General features: G+C 45.1%; 2 protein-coding genes across 4 annotated transcripts in view; both read left to right on the top strand.

Annotated features, from left to right (window-relative positions):
* The window catches only part of HCK (HCK proto-oncogene, Src family tyrosine kinase), a 41,361-nt gene extending 35,651 nt beyond the window's left edge, over window positions 1-5,710 (top strand). For both annotated transcript variants that reach the window (XM_059038281.2, XM_059038280.2), the window contains exons 12-13: window positions 1,005-1,136; window positions 5,178-5,710. In XM_059038281.2, coding sequence (XP_058894264.2) covers window positions 1,005-1,136; window positions 5,178-5,380 — 335 coding nt within the window. In that variant the 3' untranslated portion in view covers window positions 5,381-5,710. The remainder of the gene's footprint in view (window positions 1-1,004; window positions 1,137-5,177) is intronic.
* Window positions 5,711-16,183: 10,473 nt separating this feature from the next.
* Window positions 16,184-17,670, top strand: part of TM9SF4 (transmembrane 9 superfamily member 4) — a 55,448-nt gene continuing 53,961 nt past the window's right edge. Inside the window, exon 1 of one of the 2 annotated variants that reach the window (XM_059038248.2) lies at window positions 16,184-16,430. In XM_059038248.2, coding sequence (XP_058894231.1) covers window positions 16,416-16,430 — 15 coding nt within the window. In that variant the 5' untranslated portion in view covers window positions 16,184-16,415. The remainder of the gene's footprint in view (window positions 16,431-17,670) is intronic. The other variant, XR_010836528.1, reaches the window with a different exon arrangement.

Genomic DNA, 17,670 nt, shown 5'->3' on the forward strand with positions numbered 1-17,670 from the left:
GGTGGGTGAATTTTATGCTCTGTGAATGTATCTCAAACAAAAAAAACAGGCAAAACTCATTTATGATGCTAGAGGTCAGAATAATAGCTACCTAGATTGGGGGGGGTATTGACAGAGAGGGGGCCAGAGGGAACACTTCTGAGAAAGTGTTCTATATCTTGATCTGAGTGGTGATTACAAAGGGATATACACATGTAAAATGCATCAAGTTGTGTATGAAAGATTGTCCATTTTATTTCATGTTTATTATGACACAATAAAAAATCTAAACTTAGGGCAGCCACTAAAAGAATAGAGTGTATGATTTCTAAACTAAGAGAAGATAAGCGGGAATTTTAAAACTCTCTCAATCCCAAGGAAGGAAAGGATGGGAGGAAAAGAGGAAAAACATAGAGCCTTTTCAGAACTTGACTATGTACTGAATCATAAAGCAGGTCTCAACAAACTCCAAAGAACATGTATCCCTTATAGCACATTCCCCAACCACAGTGGAATTATGATAGAAATCACTCACCAAAGGTTAACTAAACCCATCCCAGACCGGAGGCAAGGAGGGGAGACACCCAGTGATGGGGGAAACCTCAGAGGCCAAGAGCCCAAATCTTCCCTTTCCCCATTCCAAGGGGTTAGGGGGCAGAGGCATCAGATGTGACCTGGTCTCAAAGTCCCTTGAAGTTCTGCTGTCCCCAAAGATCCTGTGACCTCTAGGACTCCACTCTTCAGGAGTTGTAGTTCACCAGGACATCAGCTGAATCAATGAGGTGGCCCCAGAGAGTGAGTTCCCAGACACACCCCAGGCGCCTCGGCCCACTCCTCCCCACTTTAGCCATCTGTCCTTAGGATGGATGTTCCTTGCTTCCATGGAGGCCAGATTGAGGGAAGTCGCAGTTCTGCGGGGGGCACATGTTGGCAGCTGTACCGCTGTCCTGTTCCCTTTTACTAGCAGAGACCCAGCCCTAACTGCTCCTCACACTCAGCCTGACTCTGCTCTGTCCAAACCACAGGGACCAAGTTCCCCATCAAATGGACAGCTCCTGAAGCCATCAACTTTGGTTCCTTCACCATCAAGTCAGACGTCTGGTCCTTTGGTATCCTGCTGACGGAGATCGTCACCTACGGCCGGATCCCTTACCCAGGTAGGAAAGGGAACATCAGCTTGGGTCTGCTTCCAGGGCCCAGCCTGGCTCTTTTCTCTTGCCAATGCGGCCATTCGGACCGAGTTTTTGTTTGTTTGTTATTTTGTTTATTTCTTGTTATCAATTTTTTTTGGCTGCGTCGGGTCTTCTTTGAGGCACGCGGGATCATTCGTCGCAGCGTGCGGGCTCTTCGTTGTGGTGCGCGGGCTTCTCTCTAATTGTGGCTTGTGGGTTTCCCCTCTCTAGTTGTGGCACGCCGGCTCCAGAGCGCGTGGGCTCTGTAGTTTGCGGCACAGGGGCCCTCTAGTTGAGGCACACGAGCTCAGTAGTTGTGGCACACAGGCTTAGTTGCCCCACTGCATGTGGGATCTTAGTTCCCTGACCAGGTATCAAACCCACGTCCCCTGAATTGTAAGGTGGATTCTTTACCACTGGACCACCAGGGAAGTCCCAATTTTTATCAATATTTTTATTGAAGTATAGATGATTTACAATGTGTTAATTTCTGCTGTACAGCAAAGTGATTCAGTTATACACATTCTTTTTTTAAATATTCTTTTCCATTATGTTTTATCATAGGATATTGAATATAGTTCTCTGTGCTGTACAGTGGGACCTTGTTGTTTATCCATCCTATATATGAGAGCGTCCATCTGCTAACCCCAACCTCCCACTTCATCCCTCCCCCAACCCCTTCCCCCTTGGCAACCACCAGTCTGTTCTCTATGTCAGACTGAGTTCTTGGCCCTCACCCCCAACTTCCCCTTGCCTGCCCCATCTCAGTTAAAGCCTCCATTATCCATCCAGTTTCTTAAGCCTGAAATCTGGGAGCCTGCTTGGCCCTTCTTCTTCTCTCATCCGTTTCCACATCCAAGAGGACACATGGTTCTGGCCATTTGACTCCAAAACATCCCAAGTCGGCCCACTTCTAACTCCACAGCCGCCACCAACACCAGGCCAACATCCTCCCTCACCTCACTGGTGCAGTGGCCTCCTAATCAGTCTCCTGTCTCTCTCACAGGCCTTTCTCCACCTGGGACCAGAGGGATTTTTCTAAAACTGTGAACCAGATCTTTTCCCTTCTCCACCTCTAACTTTTTAATGGCCTCCCAGCATAATTAGGACAAAATCCCAACTCCTAATTGTGGCCTGCAGGTCCTTCATGATCCAGCCCCTGCCTACTTCTCCTGCTTCATTTCATGCTGTACCCCACCACCCAGTCATCTAAAGCAGCAACCTTTTTGGCACCAGGGACTGGTTTCACGGAAGACAGTTCTCGCACGGATGGAGGCGGGAGGGTGTTTCAGGTGGTAATGCGAGGGATGGAGAGCGATGTGGGGCAACAGATGAAGCTTCGCTTGCTCACCCGCCACTCACCTCCTGCTGTGCAGCCCAGTTCCTGTACTGGCCCACGCCCCGGTGGTTGGGGGCCTCTGATCTAAAGTACCGTACATGTCCCTGTGATTCTCATTCACAATACCCTATACTGTTTCATTCACAGCATTCATCACCACTGATAATTATATATTCATTTGATATTTTCTCCATCAGACTCTGAGCTCTGTGAGGCCAGAAATTGTTTCTGTATTCCTCACTGGTGCATCTGCACTGACTACATTTGTGCTTGGCTCATAGTGGGTGTCTAGTAACTCTTCGTCAAATGGATGAATTTATCCCCATGCCTATGGGCAGCACCCTACACTGAGTAGACCATAGGGTATACAAAGATATACCCGACATGTAGATTGCCTGGAACTCAGTAAATAAAGTTGTTCTCTGTTCCTTTTGAGTTGGGATGTATCCTAGGGTATCTGTAGCCAGAACACTGGGGAGAGGAGGCAAGGTGGATATAAAGAGTCCCTGACTTTTTAAGTAAATAGTCCTAAGTTTTAATCCTGTCCCCATCAACTATTTTTTTTTTTTTTTTTTTTTTTTTTTTTTTTGCGGTATGCGGGCCTCTCACTGTTGTGGCCTCTCCCGTTGCGGAGCACAGGCTCCGGACGCACAGGCTCAGCGGCCATGGCTCACGGGCTTAGTTGCTCCGCGGCATGTGGGATCTTCCCGGACCAGGGCACGAACCCGTGTCTCCTGCATCGGCAGGCGGATTCTCAACCACTGCGCCACCAGGGAAGCCCCCCATCAACTATTAACACTTTGGGAAATCCACTTGACTTCTACCCTAGTTTTTCATCTGTAAAAATTATAGGTAACATTGTCAACTACCTTGCAGAAGTGGTTTTGAAGATTAGAAATAAAAGGTGTAGACGCTTGGTTCACTCATCAGTATTTATCACATTCCTACTGTGTGTTAGGCATGAAGGATACAGTAAGAGACAAGGTCCCTGCTCAGCAGGAGCTCACATTCTAGCCTGGAGGAACACACGCTAAACAGACACACACTCTCAGTGGAGATCACTGCGGAGAAGAAAATGAAGCAGGGGCTTGGGAGAGGGAGTGACATGGGCCTCCTGTGGACAGGGAGCACTGTCAGAGCAGGTCATATTTGAGCGGAAAGCCAGCTGAGTGAAGATCTGGGGAAAGGATTCCAGGTAGAAGATACTGCCAGCTCTTAGGGCCTGCGGGGTGCCTGAACAATAGCAAGGAAGCCAGGTAGCTGGAGACAAGGAATGAGAGCAGATGGTACGTGAGGGGGCTGGCAGGGGCCCAGTCAGGCAGGATCCATAGTCAGGGTGAAGCCTATAGGTGTTAGTCTAAGTGTACAGAAGCTATTGGAGGATTCTAGGCAGGGAAGTGGCATCATCTGATTTCCACATTTAAATGATGCTTTGGTTTAGTGTGGAGAGTGCATCGGGGCTGGGGAGATGGTGAGAGCTGCAGCAATGGCACAGGCGGTGGTGACAGTCGTTAGAGATATAAGTTGATGAGTTGGTGCTGTGTTTTATAAGAAGAAAGGATGTGACTTACTGATGTGGAAGGTGAGGGAGAGAGAAGAATCAAGGAGGAGTCTCCTTGTTTTGATTGAGCATCTGGGTACATGATGGTCTGGGAATAGAAATTCAAGAATTCTGTTTCAGCCCTGTTAAATTTGAGGTGACTTGTAGACATCCAAGTAAAGATGTTCAAGGAAGCACTTGGATCTATGAATATGTTTGGTGTTCAAGACTGGTAATATAAAATTGGGGGTCATAGATGTTTAAAGGGTTGTTCTAGATGATAACTAAGATAAACTTTAATTGAACAAAGAAATGTTCCCACTCGGGTTTCCCTGAAGGCGCAGTGGTTGAGAGTCCGCCTGCCGATGCAGGGGACAAGGGTTCGTGCCCCGGTCCGGGAAGATCCCATGTGCCGCGGATCGGCTGGGCCCGTGAGCCATGGCCGCTGAGCCTGTGCATCCAGGGCCTGTGCTCTGCAACAGGAGAGGCCACAACAATGAGAGGCCCGTGTACCGCAAAAAAAAAAAAAAAAAAGAAAGAAATGTTCCCACTCATAGGGTGACACTGAGTCTAGCTACCTGACTGTTTTATCTTGAGGGTACACCAATAAAAACTAGGCAATGGGTTATGGAATGCTGTATCCATTAGGATGCATTAGGCTGCAAGTAACAAATTATCAGACTAAGAGTGGAGGGAACAATAGGTAAGTTATTATTCCCCAGAGCAAGGAGTCTGGCACTGGTGACTGGTCAGTTCAGCTGCTCAAAGGCCCTCAAGACTCTGGGTTGGTTCCTCTGTGACTGTCTTCCCCATGTGGTCAGATGGCTGCTGCAGCTCCAAAGATCACTTTGTGTCAGTATCCAAAGGAAGGAGGAAGGGTGTGTCCTCCAAAGCCTCATTTCTCATAAGGGAGAAAAACCTTGCCTGAAAGTTTCCTGGGAGTCTCCCCGTCAGCTCCATTGGCCAAAACTGGGCACCAGGCCCCTGCCCTCGCTGCAGGGGTGGCTGGGGAAGGGATACCTGGCTTTCACAGTGGGAGGAACTCAGCTCCCATGGGGAGATGGGGAGTGATGGTTGTTGGGGAGGCAACGATGTCTGCCACCCCAACCCCAATCCCTCCCTTTTCAATCCCATGGCTCCTTCTCAGGGATGTCAAACCCCGAGGTGATCCGGGCACTGGAGCGGGGGTACCGGATGTCTCGACCAGAGCACTGCCCCGAGGAGCTCTACAACATCATGACTCGCTGCTGGAAGAACCGCCCTGAGGAACGGCCCACCTTCGAATACATCCAGAGTGTGCTGGATGACTTCTACACGGCCACTGAGAGCCAGTACCAACAGCAGCCATGACGGGGGGCGGCCAGGCAGGGCCAGGCACTGAGGCCATGCCTGCACGGTGGCTCCAGTGCCATCTGCCCAGCACCCGCTCACCTTTCCCACTCCCAGACACCCACCCTCTCTCCAGCCACAATTCCTCATCTGTCACGTGGGTGGGTTGGACCGGACAATCTCTTTTTGACTCTAGCAACCCACAATCTGCCAATCTCAGGACACCCCCGGTTGATACTTCTATTGCCTGGGACAGCTGGATTCCAGTTACAGCTGTGGTTTGGATGGAGAACTTTAAAAATAATGAAGTAAATATTTAAATAAAAGATCTGAAGCTAAAGGTTTTACTAACAGGTTGACTTGTCTTGTCCTGCCAATTTCTGAATATTTGCCTTTTGCTGGATGTCAAGTCAAAGGGGGAAGGACTGGCAAAAAGAAGTGGGGTTCAGTGCTCACAGTTTTCTAACTTCCCCCAAATACTTGCTGGCTGTATTCGTTTCCTATGGCTTCTGTAACAAATTAGCGCAAACTTGATGGCTTAAAACAAAACAAATTTATTGTCTTACAGTTCCATAGGTCAGAGTCTGAGATGGGTTGGCAGGGCTCTGGGGGACAATTGTGTACTTGCCTTTTCCAGCTTCTAGAAGCTGTCCACATTCCTGGTTCCCTTCTGTTCATCACTCCAAATTCTGCTTCTGTCATCACATCTCCTTCTCTGACTCTGAGGCTCCTGCCTCCCTCTTACTTGTAAGAACCCCTGTAATTACATTGGACCCACCTGGATAATCCAGACTAATTTTCCCATCTTCAGTTCCTTAATCACATTTGTAAAATGCCATTTGCCACATAAGGTAACATCTTCACAAGTTCCAGGAACTAGGACGTGGACTTTTTTTTTTTTGAGGGGGAGCATTATTCACCTATCACAGTGGATGGGTTTTTGTCTCCCAGAAGCTTGGTCGGCCTGGATGACAGGAATGATTTTTCAAGATCTGGGACACTGACTCTCCTGTCAAGCCACTTTGCTATGCACGTTGGTTGGTCTGGATCTCCCACAGGGTTGGGGGCTGCCTGTAGCCCCTGCATTTCCCATGGCCAAGCAGCCATCATGGTTGTTAAGATGGTATCCACCATTGCAGGAGCCCTAGCAGCTGGAGCTATGGCTGCTGAGAGGTATCTGGGACCCTGCGTTGGAAGCTCTCAGTGGAGGGGCAGGGGCAGGGGCAGATGTGGGAAGGAGGCAGAGAAGATGAGGCAGTGGGGCCTTCCTGCATGTTGCCTCAGTTGAAAGTCACTGGTGGTTAGCTTTGTTGTAGGGGGAGCGATGAGAAGAGGTGGACAGTGGGATGGGGAGCAAATAACACCTTTCTGTATTATTGTATCTCCTGAAGGATCTATATCCTTCTGTGAAGCACCCGCCAGAGTCCCATGGAACGCTATACTGACTTGATTCTGTAGCCCTGAGTAGCACAGAGTCTAACCTTAGGCACTGGGTATAAGAACAGTGGAGGGCTTCCCTGGTGGCGCAGTGGTTGAGAGAGTCCGCCTGCCGATGCAGGGAACACGAGTTCGTGCCCCGGTCCGGGAGGATCCCACATGCTGCTGAGCGGCTAGGCCCGTGAGCCATGGCCGCTGAGCCTGCGTGTCCGGAGCCTGTGCTCTGCAACAGGAGAGGCCACAACAGTGAGAGGCTCACGTACCGCAAAAAAAGAACGGTGGAAAATAAAGCTAGCAGTGTTTCAACTTACTTAGTTTATAACTGAATTTCTCTCTTGCTTTCTTGTTTGGGAATGTGTCTTTGGATATCTGAAAGCAGAGCCCAGGGTCCTGTGATAGGAATTTGCATATATGATTTGTGGCATATTAGATTGCTGTTCAGTAATCCATAGGAGGAGTATACTTCCCTGCCCCATTGATGTTGAGCTTGGCCATGGACTTGCTTTCACCAATGGGATGTTAGCAGATATGATGTAAGCAAAGACTAGAAATGTGCTTGTGTGGCTGGGCTTGCCCTCCAGTCTTTTGATCTGAAAAGAACAAAGTCCAAGGAAGATAAGTGACATGTAAAAGAGATCTGGACCCAACCTGCAGCTTGGATTTAAACCCAGCTGAGCACAGCCTTGATCAACTGAAATCCAGCCAACCCATGGACATATGAGAGAGAAGTAAATGCTTATTATTATAAGCCCTTGAGTTCTGGGGTTGTTTTGTTATGTAGCATTATTATAGAAATAGATGACTGAGAAATGATCTCAAAAGGTGGAGCCTATATGGACAAGATCAAGGTGTCAATTCCTGCCCTCCTGCTCTTTCAGTTTACACTGCCCTCTGAACCCCATTAGCCTATACTCTGATTTATCCCTTTGGTCACAGGAAAGACTGATGAATACTGGGGACAGGTACAACATCAAAAGTATGATCTGTGAAAGAAAAAATGGATAAATTGGACTTTATTAAAATTAAAACTCTGCTCTAAGACATTTAAGAAAATGAAAAAACAAGCTCCAATCTGGGAGAAAATATTTGAAAAACATGTATCTGACAAAGGACTGATATCCCAAACACACAAAGAAGTCTTAAAACTCAACAATAAGAAAACAATTCACTTTTAAAAATGGGCAAAACACGTGGACACCTCAAAAAGAAGACATGCAGATGGAAAATAAGTATATGGAAAGATGCTCAACATCATATGTCATTAGAAAAATGCAAATTAAAATAACAATGCAATACCACCACACTCCTATCAGAATGGTTAAAATTCAGAACACTGATACAACCAAATGCTGACAAGGACGTGGAGCAACAGGGACTCTCACTCGTTGCTGGTGGGAATGCGAAATAGTGCAGGTACTTTAGATGACATTTGGCTGTTTCTTACGAAACAAGCATACTCTTATCATACAGTCCAGCGATTGCACTCCTTGGTATTTACCTGAATGAACTGAAAACTTATGTCCACACAAAAATCTGCACAGATGTTTGTAGCAGCTTTATTTATAATTGTCAAAACTTGGAAGAAACCAAGATATCCTTCAATAGGTGAATGATAAACAAACTGTGATACAGCCATATAATGGAATATTGTTCAGTGATAAAAAGAAATGAGCTATCAAGACATGAAAGAACTTTAAATGCACTAAAGGAAAGAAGCCAATCTAAAAAGGCTACATACTGTATGATTCCAACTATATGACACTGTAGAAAAGGTAAAACTATAGAGACAGTGAAAAGCTCAGTGGTTGCCAGGGGTTTGTTGGGGAGGGAGGGAGGGATGAGGAGGTGGAGCATAGGGGATTTTTAGGGCAGTGAACCTATTCCACATGATTCTCTTAATGGTGGATACATATCATATCACTATAAATATGTCAAAACTCATAGAATGTACAACACAAAGAGTGAACCCTAATGTAAAATATGGACTTTGGTTAATAATAGTGTATCACTATTGGCTCACCAATGGTAACATATGTACCACACTGAGGCAAGATATTAATAATATGGGAAACTGGGGGCTGGATGAGGGAGTATACAGGAACTCTGTACTTCACACTCATTTTTCTGTAAACATGAAACTGCTTTAAAAAGTAAAGTCTATTAAATAAATATAGGGATAGATTTGTGCCACCCATTTTATGGGAAAATGGCATGCACTCCTGCCCGGAAGATGGCAAAGAAGGCATGGGTAAAGTGCCCATTCTAAGATGGTAATGACTTACTTCAATCTTTTCTCTAGTTATAGCTTTGAGTTTAAATATAGGGAAAGCACTTGTTTCATTCTCTTCCCTGTGACTTGTAAAACTGCCTCCTTATTACCCCCCTGGGCCCTCAATTTTGTCACGTGTCTGTCCTTGTTACAATATGTTCTGACATAAGGCTATAACAATTTGCATTCTGTTTGCATCCCTTCCCTTTGGGGGTTTGGCAGTGACTGCTGGTTGTCCCCATATCTATGTTCCCCCTTCTTCTAGACGTAGAATTCTGAGAAATAGAATTTTATTAGGGACACATAACTCCCTGGAATGAAGACTACACTTCCCACTCTTGCAGCAAAGTGTGGCCATGTGATTAAGTTCTGATCAATGGGTTGTAAGTGGAAGTGTGGTGTAGCATCTTCCAAATTCCTTTCTTAAAAGACAACTGATGTGGTCTCTTCGCCTCTTATTTTTCATCTCTTCCTCTATCTTTCTGCATAGAATGTGCATGTGAAGGCTAGAGCTTTAGCTGGCAGCGTGGACCCTGAGGAAAATAAATTAATTCTAGGGATGACAAAGCTGGATGAAGCTTGATTCCCTGAAGATATTTGAGGCACAGCTGCCATATCAGCTAGGACAGTCCTCCCCAGACTTTTTACTTTACAGGGTGTAACATGCACTGTTGGTATCCCTTAAAGTGGACTGGATTTTTAGCTGTCATCTGCATCACTGTGCCTGAGAGCTCTTTTTCTAAAACTGCAAAAAGCTTCAGCTACCAGTGTTCCCAGAAGGCCAAAAGTTCTAAGGAATTAACACCCTGTGGGATCAGTCCTCAACTAATGACTTTTGGGAGGTGGTGTATAAATACCCCAGCTCCCTTGCCCCTTGGGTAGGAGAACTCTGAGGTGTGTGCTTTGCATTGTTTCCCAGAGTTTCCCCACAGAATTAAGCTTCAGTTAACCACGATGGTAACTTGCTTGACAACATATGCTTTCCAAGTATAGTTCCAACATGAATGTGGGTTGATAGTTTCATGTATATTCACGAATCAGATGAAAATGAAATAATGAAGGCATACATCAGAACTTCACTTGTTATTCAATGATATGAGCAACTTCTTTGCTGAATAAAGTAAGAGTTTCAAATACTATCACATTTTTGTGCTAATCACAATGTAACAGCTACAGACATGATATTCTTAAAGTTTAGTCTGCATAACTGACACTTTCTCCATCACTTTAAGTCTAGGCTGGGGTTTGGCAAACTACATTTTATTGGAACACAGCCATGCTCATTATTTACTGTAGCAGCTTTTGTACTACAAGGTGGAGTTGAGTAGTTGAGACACAATCACATGGTCTGCAAAGCCTTAAATATCTACCATCTGTCCCTTTACAGAAAATTTTTGCTAACAAAGCAAAAATTCAAGTCCTGATTTGTAGCATTTGCTGATTTTTGTGGTGTAAATATTCCCACCATGGCCAATTTTAAGCAACCATCCAAAACTGCATTGTGGCTTTCATGGGGCTTAGGCAATTTTGCCTTTGTAGAACCCTTCCTTCATAAAATATACATTTATAAATATCAGTATCAATATTTTTATTTTTAAATATAAATTGCAGTCAACAGCTGCATTGATATAAAAATGAATACACTGGGAATTCCCTGGCAGTCCAGTGATTAGGACTCGGCGCTCTCACTGCTGGGGCCTGGGTTCAATCCCTGGTCGGGGAACTGCGTGGCATGGCCAACAATTAAATAAATACATACATAAATAAGTAAATAAGCTCTTTTAAATAATGAATATGCTAATATTACATATGAAAACTTTTACTTCAACACCAAAGTTCATTTTTGCCTTCTGATTCTTTTTTTTTTTTTTTTTTTTTTTTTTTTTTTTTGTGGTACACGGGACTCTCACTGTTGTGGCCTCTCCCGTTGCAGGGCACAGGCTCTGGACGCACAGGCTCAGCGGCCATGGCTCACGGGCCCAGCCGCTCCGCGGCATGTGGGATCTTCCCGCACCAGGGCACGAACCCGTGTCCCCTGCATCGGCAGGTGGATTCTCAACCACTGCGCCACCAGTGAAGCCCTGCCTTCTGCTTTTAAAAGGAATTAATTTCTTTTAAATATTTCATGGACCCTAAAAGTATGTTGGGCCTTGGGCACTGTACCTACTATGTTAATGAATAAACTGGCTCTGCTACCAACCCAAAGTCACTGAATACAGAGCTGGGAAGAGATGTGTAGCAGCAGATGAAATAACAGTATTTCTGTCATACACATAAAATAGATGTAAATAAAATCAAGAGCTTAGCAGATAATAAAATCTAGTAAAATTATTAGGAAATGAGTTTTGAATATTTCATACTTTTGTTTTAAATACCATTTATTTAATTTTAAATTTATATAATTTAATTTTCAATAATGCCCATATTCAACAACTGGCTCACAAAATTTCTGAGAATTTAACTATCAGCTCTTGCAAACAGTAGAAGCTGACTTCTGCATACCATTGCCTTCTGGCATCCCTTTACCTCCCAGATAAAGTACTTTTGCTTGAATCCTTGTCTCAGAGTCAGCTTCTGGAGAAAACCAAACTAACGCAGAGAAAAGTAAGTGTTCATCTTGTTAAGCCACTGTTATTTTGCTGGGGGGTGTCTTCCTTGCAGCCGGATCTATTCCCAACTGACAGAGTGAGGCCTAAGATCAATTCATAATGCAAGCATTCAACAAATATTTTTTTGAGCACATACTTAATAGGGACACTGTTGGGAACACCATAGACTCAGTGTAGGCTTTCATGGAAGAAGGACAATATGAAACAACCAAAGTATCTCTCTTTCTCGGACAATATGAAATAACCAAAGTATATCTCTCTCTATGTGTGTGTGTGTGTGTGTGTCCCCAACTGTGTTGGGGGCAGGGAACATCTCTCTGAGGTGACAGTTGAGCTGAGACCTAATCATGAGAAGGAGCTAATCACACAAAATGTTGAGAGAAGAATATTCCAGAGAGAAGGAATTGCAAGTACAAAGGCCCTGAGGTAGAGATGAGCTTGGGAAGTTCCAAGTAGGTCTGTGTGGCTGGAGCCTGGTGAGTAAAGGGGACAGTGTAGGAGTCAAGGCCAGATCATGAAGCCCCTTGCAGGCCATGGTGAGGACTTGGGATTTTATGTTACCACAGTGGGAATCATTTGAGAGTTTTAAACAGGGAAGAAACAGTTGATTCTTGTTTTTTAAAAGATGACTTTGACAGTTAAATAGATATTAGAGGTGACAAGAGTGGGTGTAGGAAAACTAGGTGGAAGGCCACCCCAGATGCCCAGGGGAGAAAGGTGAGGTTGGCCTAGGCAAGGATTGCACCATGGATTGTGACAAAATGACCCCCAATGAATCATGCCTCCTTGAACTCATGCCTGTGTGTGATCCCCTTCCACTTTGACTCTGGAATGATCTTGTAACTTGTTTTGACCAACAGATTGTGACAGAGCTGATGCTATGGGATTTCTGAAGCTTAGGCCTTAGGAAGAGGCTAGCAGCTTTTGCTCTCACTCTCAGGGACCCCTGAGACCACACTGTGAAGAAGCCTAGGCTGCCCTTGTTGAGGATGAAAGACCATGTGGAGAGAAAGGCCCTTCTGATAGTCAGCACCAACCTCCCAAACATATGAGGCCACCTTGGACCCTCCAGCCCCAGTTGAGCTGTCAGATGAGAGCATATGAAAGATCCCAGTTGAAACGATCAGAATTTCGCAGATGGCCGACTTACACAATCAAGAGAAATAATAAATCATTGTTGTTTTGAGCCACTAAGTTTTAGGATAGTGCATTATGTAGCAATAGATAACTGACACCAGTGTGAGAAGGACATAGATTAATACATCCTACCCTTCTCCTTGGAGATATCTAAGGATCGGATTTGCGTCCTCTAAGCCCAGCCCCACCCTCCAATTTTCCTTGGAGAAGCACTTTTGCAGGTGTCTGGAACTACATGCCTCGATGCTCCTATAAGACCCCCCTAGTTTGGGTTTGGTTTTGTCTGTCTGTCTGGATGTACAATGGAGGCATGGACTCGACTCAATGGATTTGAGTCAAGCCTTATCCCCCTTCTGATTTGTTGGGTTATGTTGTCCAAGTTTCTCAACATATCTTTATCTTAATGTTTCCGCCATTCCAGAGATTAAAAGGCCAGCTCTACTGACCTCAAAGTAATAATAGCAAACACGTATATAGCACTTACCATGTGACAGGCACTATTCTCATCTTTTGACATATATTAACTTATTCAGCCCACATAACCATCCTATGAGGTAAGGTCTTCTTTTATGATCCGTGCTCTACAGATGAGGAAGTTGAGGTTTAGAGAGGTTAAAAAACTTGCCCATCTTCACACCCATTAGCATGGTTATTATTAAATATAACAACAACAGAAAATAACAAGTGTTGGTGAGGATGTGGAGAAATTTGAACTCTTGTGCATAACTGATGGGAATGTAAAATGATACAGCCACTGTGGAAAATAGTATACCAGTTCCTCAAAAAGTTAAACATAGAATTACCATATGATTCAGCAATTTCACTTCTGTGTGTACACCTAAAAGAAGTGAAAGCAGGGATTTGAATAGATATTTCGTAGCAGCATTATTTACAATAACCAAAATGTAGAAACCACCCAAATGTCTTAAGGAATAAAATTCTGATACATGCTACAACATGAATGAAACTTGGAAAGATTATGCTAAATGAAATAAACCAGACACAAAAGGACAAATATTGCATAATTCCATTTATATGAGGTATCTAGAATAGGCAAATTCATAGAGACAGAAAATAGAATAGTGGTTACCAGGGGCTGAGGGGAAGGTATAATGCAGAGTTAGAGTTTAATGGGTACAGAGTTTCAGTTTGGGATGATGAAAAGTTTCCAGAGATGGAAGGTAGTAATGACTGCACAAGATTGTGAATGTACTTGATACCACTGAATTGTACACTTAAAAGTGATTAAAATGGTAAATTTTATGTGATGTATATTTTACAATTTAAAAAAAATAAGGGAAAAATGAAATTTGCCCATACCACGGAGCTGGGGGAGTGACAGAGATGGAATCTAAACCCAAGCAGTCTTACTCCAAGATTCTGAAGTATGTATGTCACTAAAGGAGACTGAGTCATGAAAGCCCTATGGGAAAAACAGAAAATATGAGGGGAAAAATGGAAATACTGAGGAATATGCCATTCGTGAAACTTTGTTCCTTATCAGTCATCCTTCTTCAGGCATCCAGAAATGGTGGGAAACACCCAGGATTCAAGCTCCAGGAGAACTGATTGCAAGTTTGGAACCTATGGCTTTCTAGCTATGAAACTGCCCCCTCCTAGTCTCTCAAACTTCTTCCCCCTTGGGGATTTATCTGTTGTACTCTTCTTCAGGATAGCTGTGTGGGTCACAAGAGTTAATAAGTGTGTGTTTCAATTATCTATTGCTACATGAGAAAACACTCCAAAATCTAAAACAACCGGGCTCAGCTGGGCAGTTTTTTTGTTCCATATAGTGTCAGATAAGGTTATGCATGTGGCTGCATTCAGTTGGCAGTTCAGCTAGGGTTAGAATGTCCATGATGACTCCATTTGTATGCCTAGCGCTCAACTAGAATTTCCAGAGTAACTTGAGGAGATGGCTGGGCCTCTCTCCCTGTGGCTCTCCAGCTGGGTAGCCAGACATCTTTAGACCCAAGATGATGGAAGCAGAAGCTGCCAAGTCTCTTAAGGCTTAGACCTAGAACTGGCAGAGTCATCTGTACCACATTCTATTGGCTAAAGCAAATGATGTGGCCAACCAGATTCAAAAGGAGAAGAACAAGAGTCTACTTCTTGGCAGGAGAAACAGTATATGCTCATGAAAAGATGGGAAGACTTGTTGGCAGCCTTCTTTGTCTGGCAATCTACCATAGTGGTGCTTGTAGGCGGGCAACAGAGTTCAACTGCCCCCTGCCAAGAGGTAGGATTAGATAAGAAAGTCTTATGAATAGTTTTAGCATAATGCTAAATGCTGCAGCAAACAACAAATGTTCAGTAAGTGATTATTATTATTAACCATTATTATTCTTTTGTCTTTTTAAAATTTATTTATTTTTGGCTGTGTTGGGTCTTTGCTGCTGAGCACAGGCATTCTCTAGTTGCGGCGAGCGGGGGCTGCTCTTCGTTGCGGTGCGCAGGCTTCTCATGTTGCAGAGCACGGGCTCTAGGCGCGCGGGCTTCAGTAGTTGCCACACACAGGCTCAGTAGTTGTGACACACGGGCTAAGCAGCTCCGCGGCATGTGGGATCTTCCCGGCCCAGGGTTCGAACCCATGTTCCCTGCGTTGGCAGGTGGATTCTTAACCACTGCGCCACCAGGGAAGTCCCACCATTATTATTCTTTTACAACTTTTCCTAACAGTTGCAGATAACACTGGTACTGTATTCACCTTACAGTGATACATGGACCAAAAGAACTTTCAGGTCTCTCCCAATTTTAACACCACAACTCTTTGAGTCTCCTTTTCCAGCTACTGGAAACTGAGGCTTAGAAAGTTTGAGTGACTTGCCTCGAGTCACACACTTAGGTAACTAGCACATGGTTAAGTCCACATTCAAAGATGTTTCCCTCCACTAAAGATGCTGCTTTTCCTTCATTCATTTAATTAGTAGTGTATTGTGTTGGGCACCTAACATATCCCAGAAGGAGTATACATAAGAGTATAATGACAATTATTTATTGAATAATAGTATGTAACATTATGTCATTGGATCCTCATCATAAACCTATGATGAAGGTATTATAATCATCCCCTCCGCATTTCACATTTGAGAATGAGGCAGAGTGAGGTTAAATAAAAGACAGGATCCTACCCACATAGGAATTATATTTTATTGGAGAGGATATAGGATAGTCAAGCAAGTAATTAAATATATAATTACAAATTATTCTGCTAATAGAGCCCTGGTACCCATCCCACTCACCCGTATCAGGGGCCTCAGGTAACCCTGGCAACGGGTCTTCCTGCCAATAGTAAAAATGGAGTCCAGAGAACAATTGCGTTTACTCACACCTCTATTACCCACAATGCAGTGTCAAGAGTGGGAGGAGCAGGCTCTGCCAGGAGCTAACATGGCTCCCGTAGTTACACCATTCTCTGTTTTCACCTAGTCAGCGACCTGACTCCCCAGACCAAGCTACCGATCAGCAGCTAAGTCTTCTTTGCCCCTCCACTCACTGCCACGAAAGGAGCGACTGAAAGCAGGCCCCACCTTGCGGAGTTAAACTCCGTAACCAGGGAAACACTACTTCCGCTGACGTCATTACGGCGACACGTGGATCCAAGATGGCGGCTGTGATGGTGAGTGAAGGAGTCTCCGGGAGCCGGAGATGGAGCGGGGCCCTTCGGGGAATCCCAGGACTTTCCGGCGTCCAATGCCTGGCCCGAGCCACCTCAGGGACCCCTAGTGCAGGCCTGAGGGACATCCCTGACAGGGCTCGACTCCCCCAAACTCCCCTTCTCCGGCCTTGGCCCCGCACTCAGTCTTGTCAAGGCCCGAAGTTTTGGGGAAGGCACTGGGTCGGAGGAAAGGTCTCAGCCACCGCCTCCGTCGGTTCCTGTTCTGGCTTTGGTCTCCGCGTCCTGTGACTCCCATTTCCCAGTTTTCACTTTCCAGCCCTGATCTCTCTGAAGAGCCCCCAGTTATTCCCACCTTCGCTCCTCCCTCTCACGTCCAGACCCTGCTCTCTCCGCCTCCCCACTGTCTTGACCAGTCCGCGGATGCGTCCTCACCTCTGACCAACCTCCCAGCCCAAATCCTGTGTCAGATCTTTTCCAGAGCCCTGTCTTCACCTGTACCCTCAGTTGTTCCCACCGCGCACTTGTCTTGACTGCCGATACCCGGAAGCATGCCTTTGCCCCCCACCATCCTCCATCCCCAGATTCTTCCGTAATCATTTCTCTTGTCTTCTCTCAACTCCCTGCCTCTCTCATAGGGAGCTTTTATCCCACTGGTTTTCAAACTTAACTATGCATGAGACTCGGGGTGTGTGCGGGGAGGCTTGTTAAAAATGCAGTTTCCAAAGATTCTAATTCCTTAGGGCTAGATAATGCCCAGGAATCTGCACTTTTATTAGCTAGCACTCTAGTGATTATGATCGAGGTGGTCTGTAACTACGTTTTGAAAAACACTGTAGCAGCCCCGCCTGGCCCCCTCCCCTTCCCATGCCCCTACAGGGCCACACAGCTCTTGATGAAGCTTGTGTGTGAATAAGGGTACGTGGATAAGCTGTGCCTGGAAAGTGGGTCAGAACTTGCTGGCTTCTGGTACAGAACGCTGGAAGTAGATCTATGAAGGACTGGCCCTTTCTTCTTCCAGAAGCTCGGCTCACATTCTACTTGTCAAGAGACCAGAGCCAAAATTGAAGTCACTTAGTCCAGAGTGATTGTCTAGGTGTTCCTGTATGTTGCTTCCTCAGCAGATAATTGCATCCTGGGAGTGCACGCAAAGAACGTTTGACTTTAGTAAAGGAGGATTGTTGTTTAAATTCTTTGGTGTTGATTTTCTCCAAACAAGGGTAGATTGTTGGCTGATAACAAA

Source organism: Kogia breviceps, chromosome 14 (genome assembly GCF_026419965.1).
Source record: "Kogia breviceps isolate mKogBre1 chromosome 14, mKogBre1 haplotype 1, whole genome shotgun sequence".
Classification (NCBI taxonomy): Eukaryota; Metazoa; Chordata; class Mammalia; order Artiodactyla; family Physeteridae; genus Kogia; species Kogia breviceps.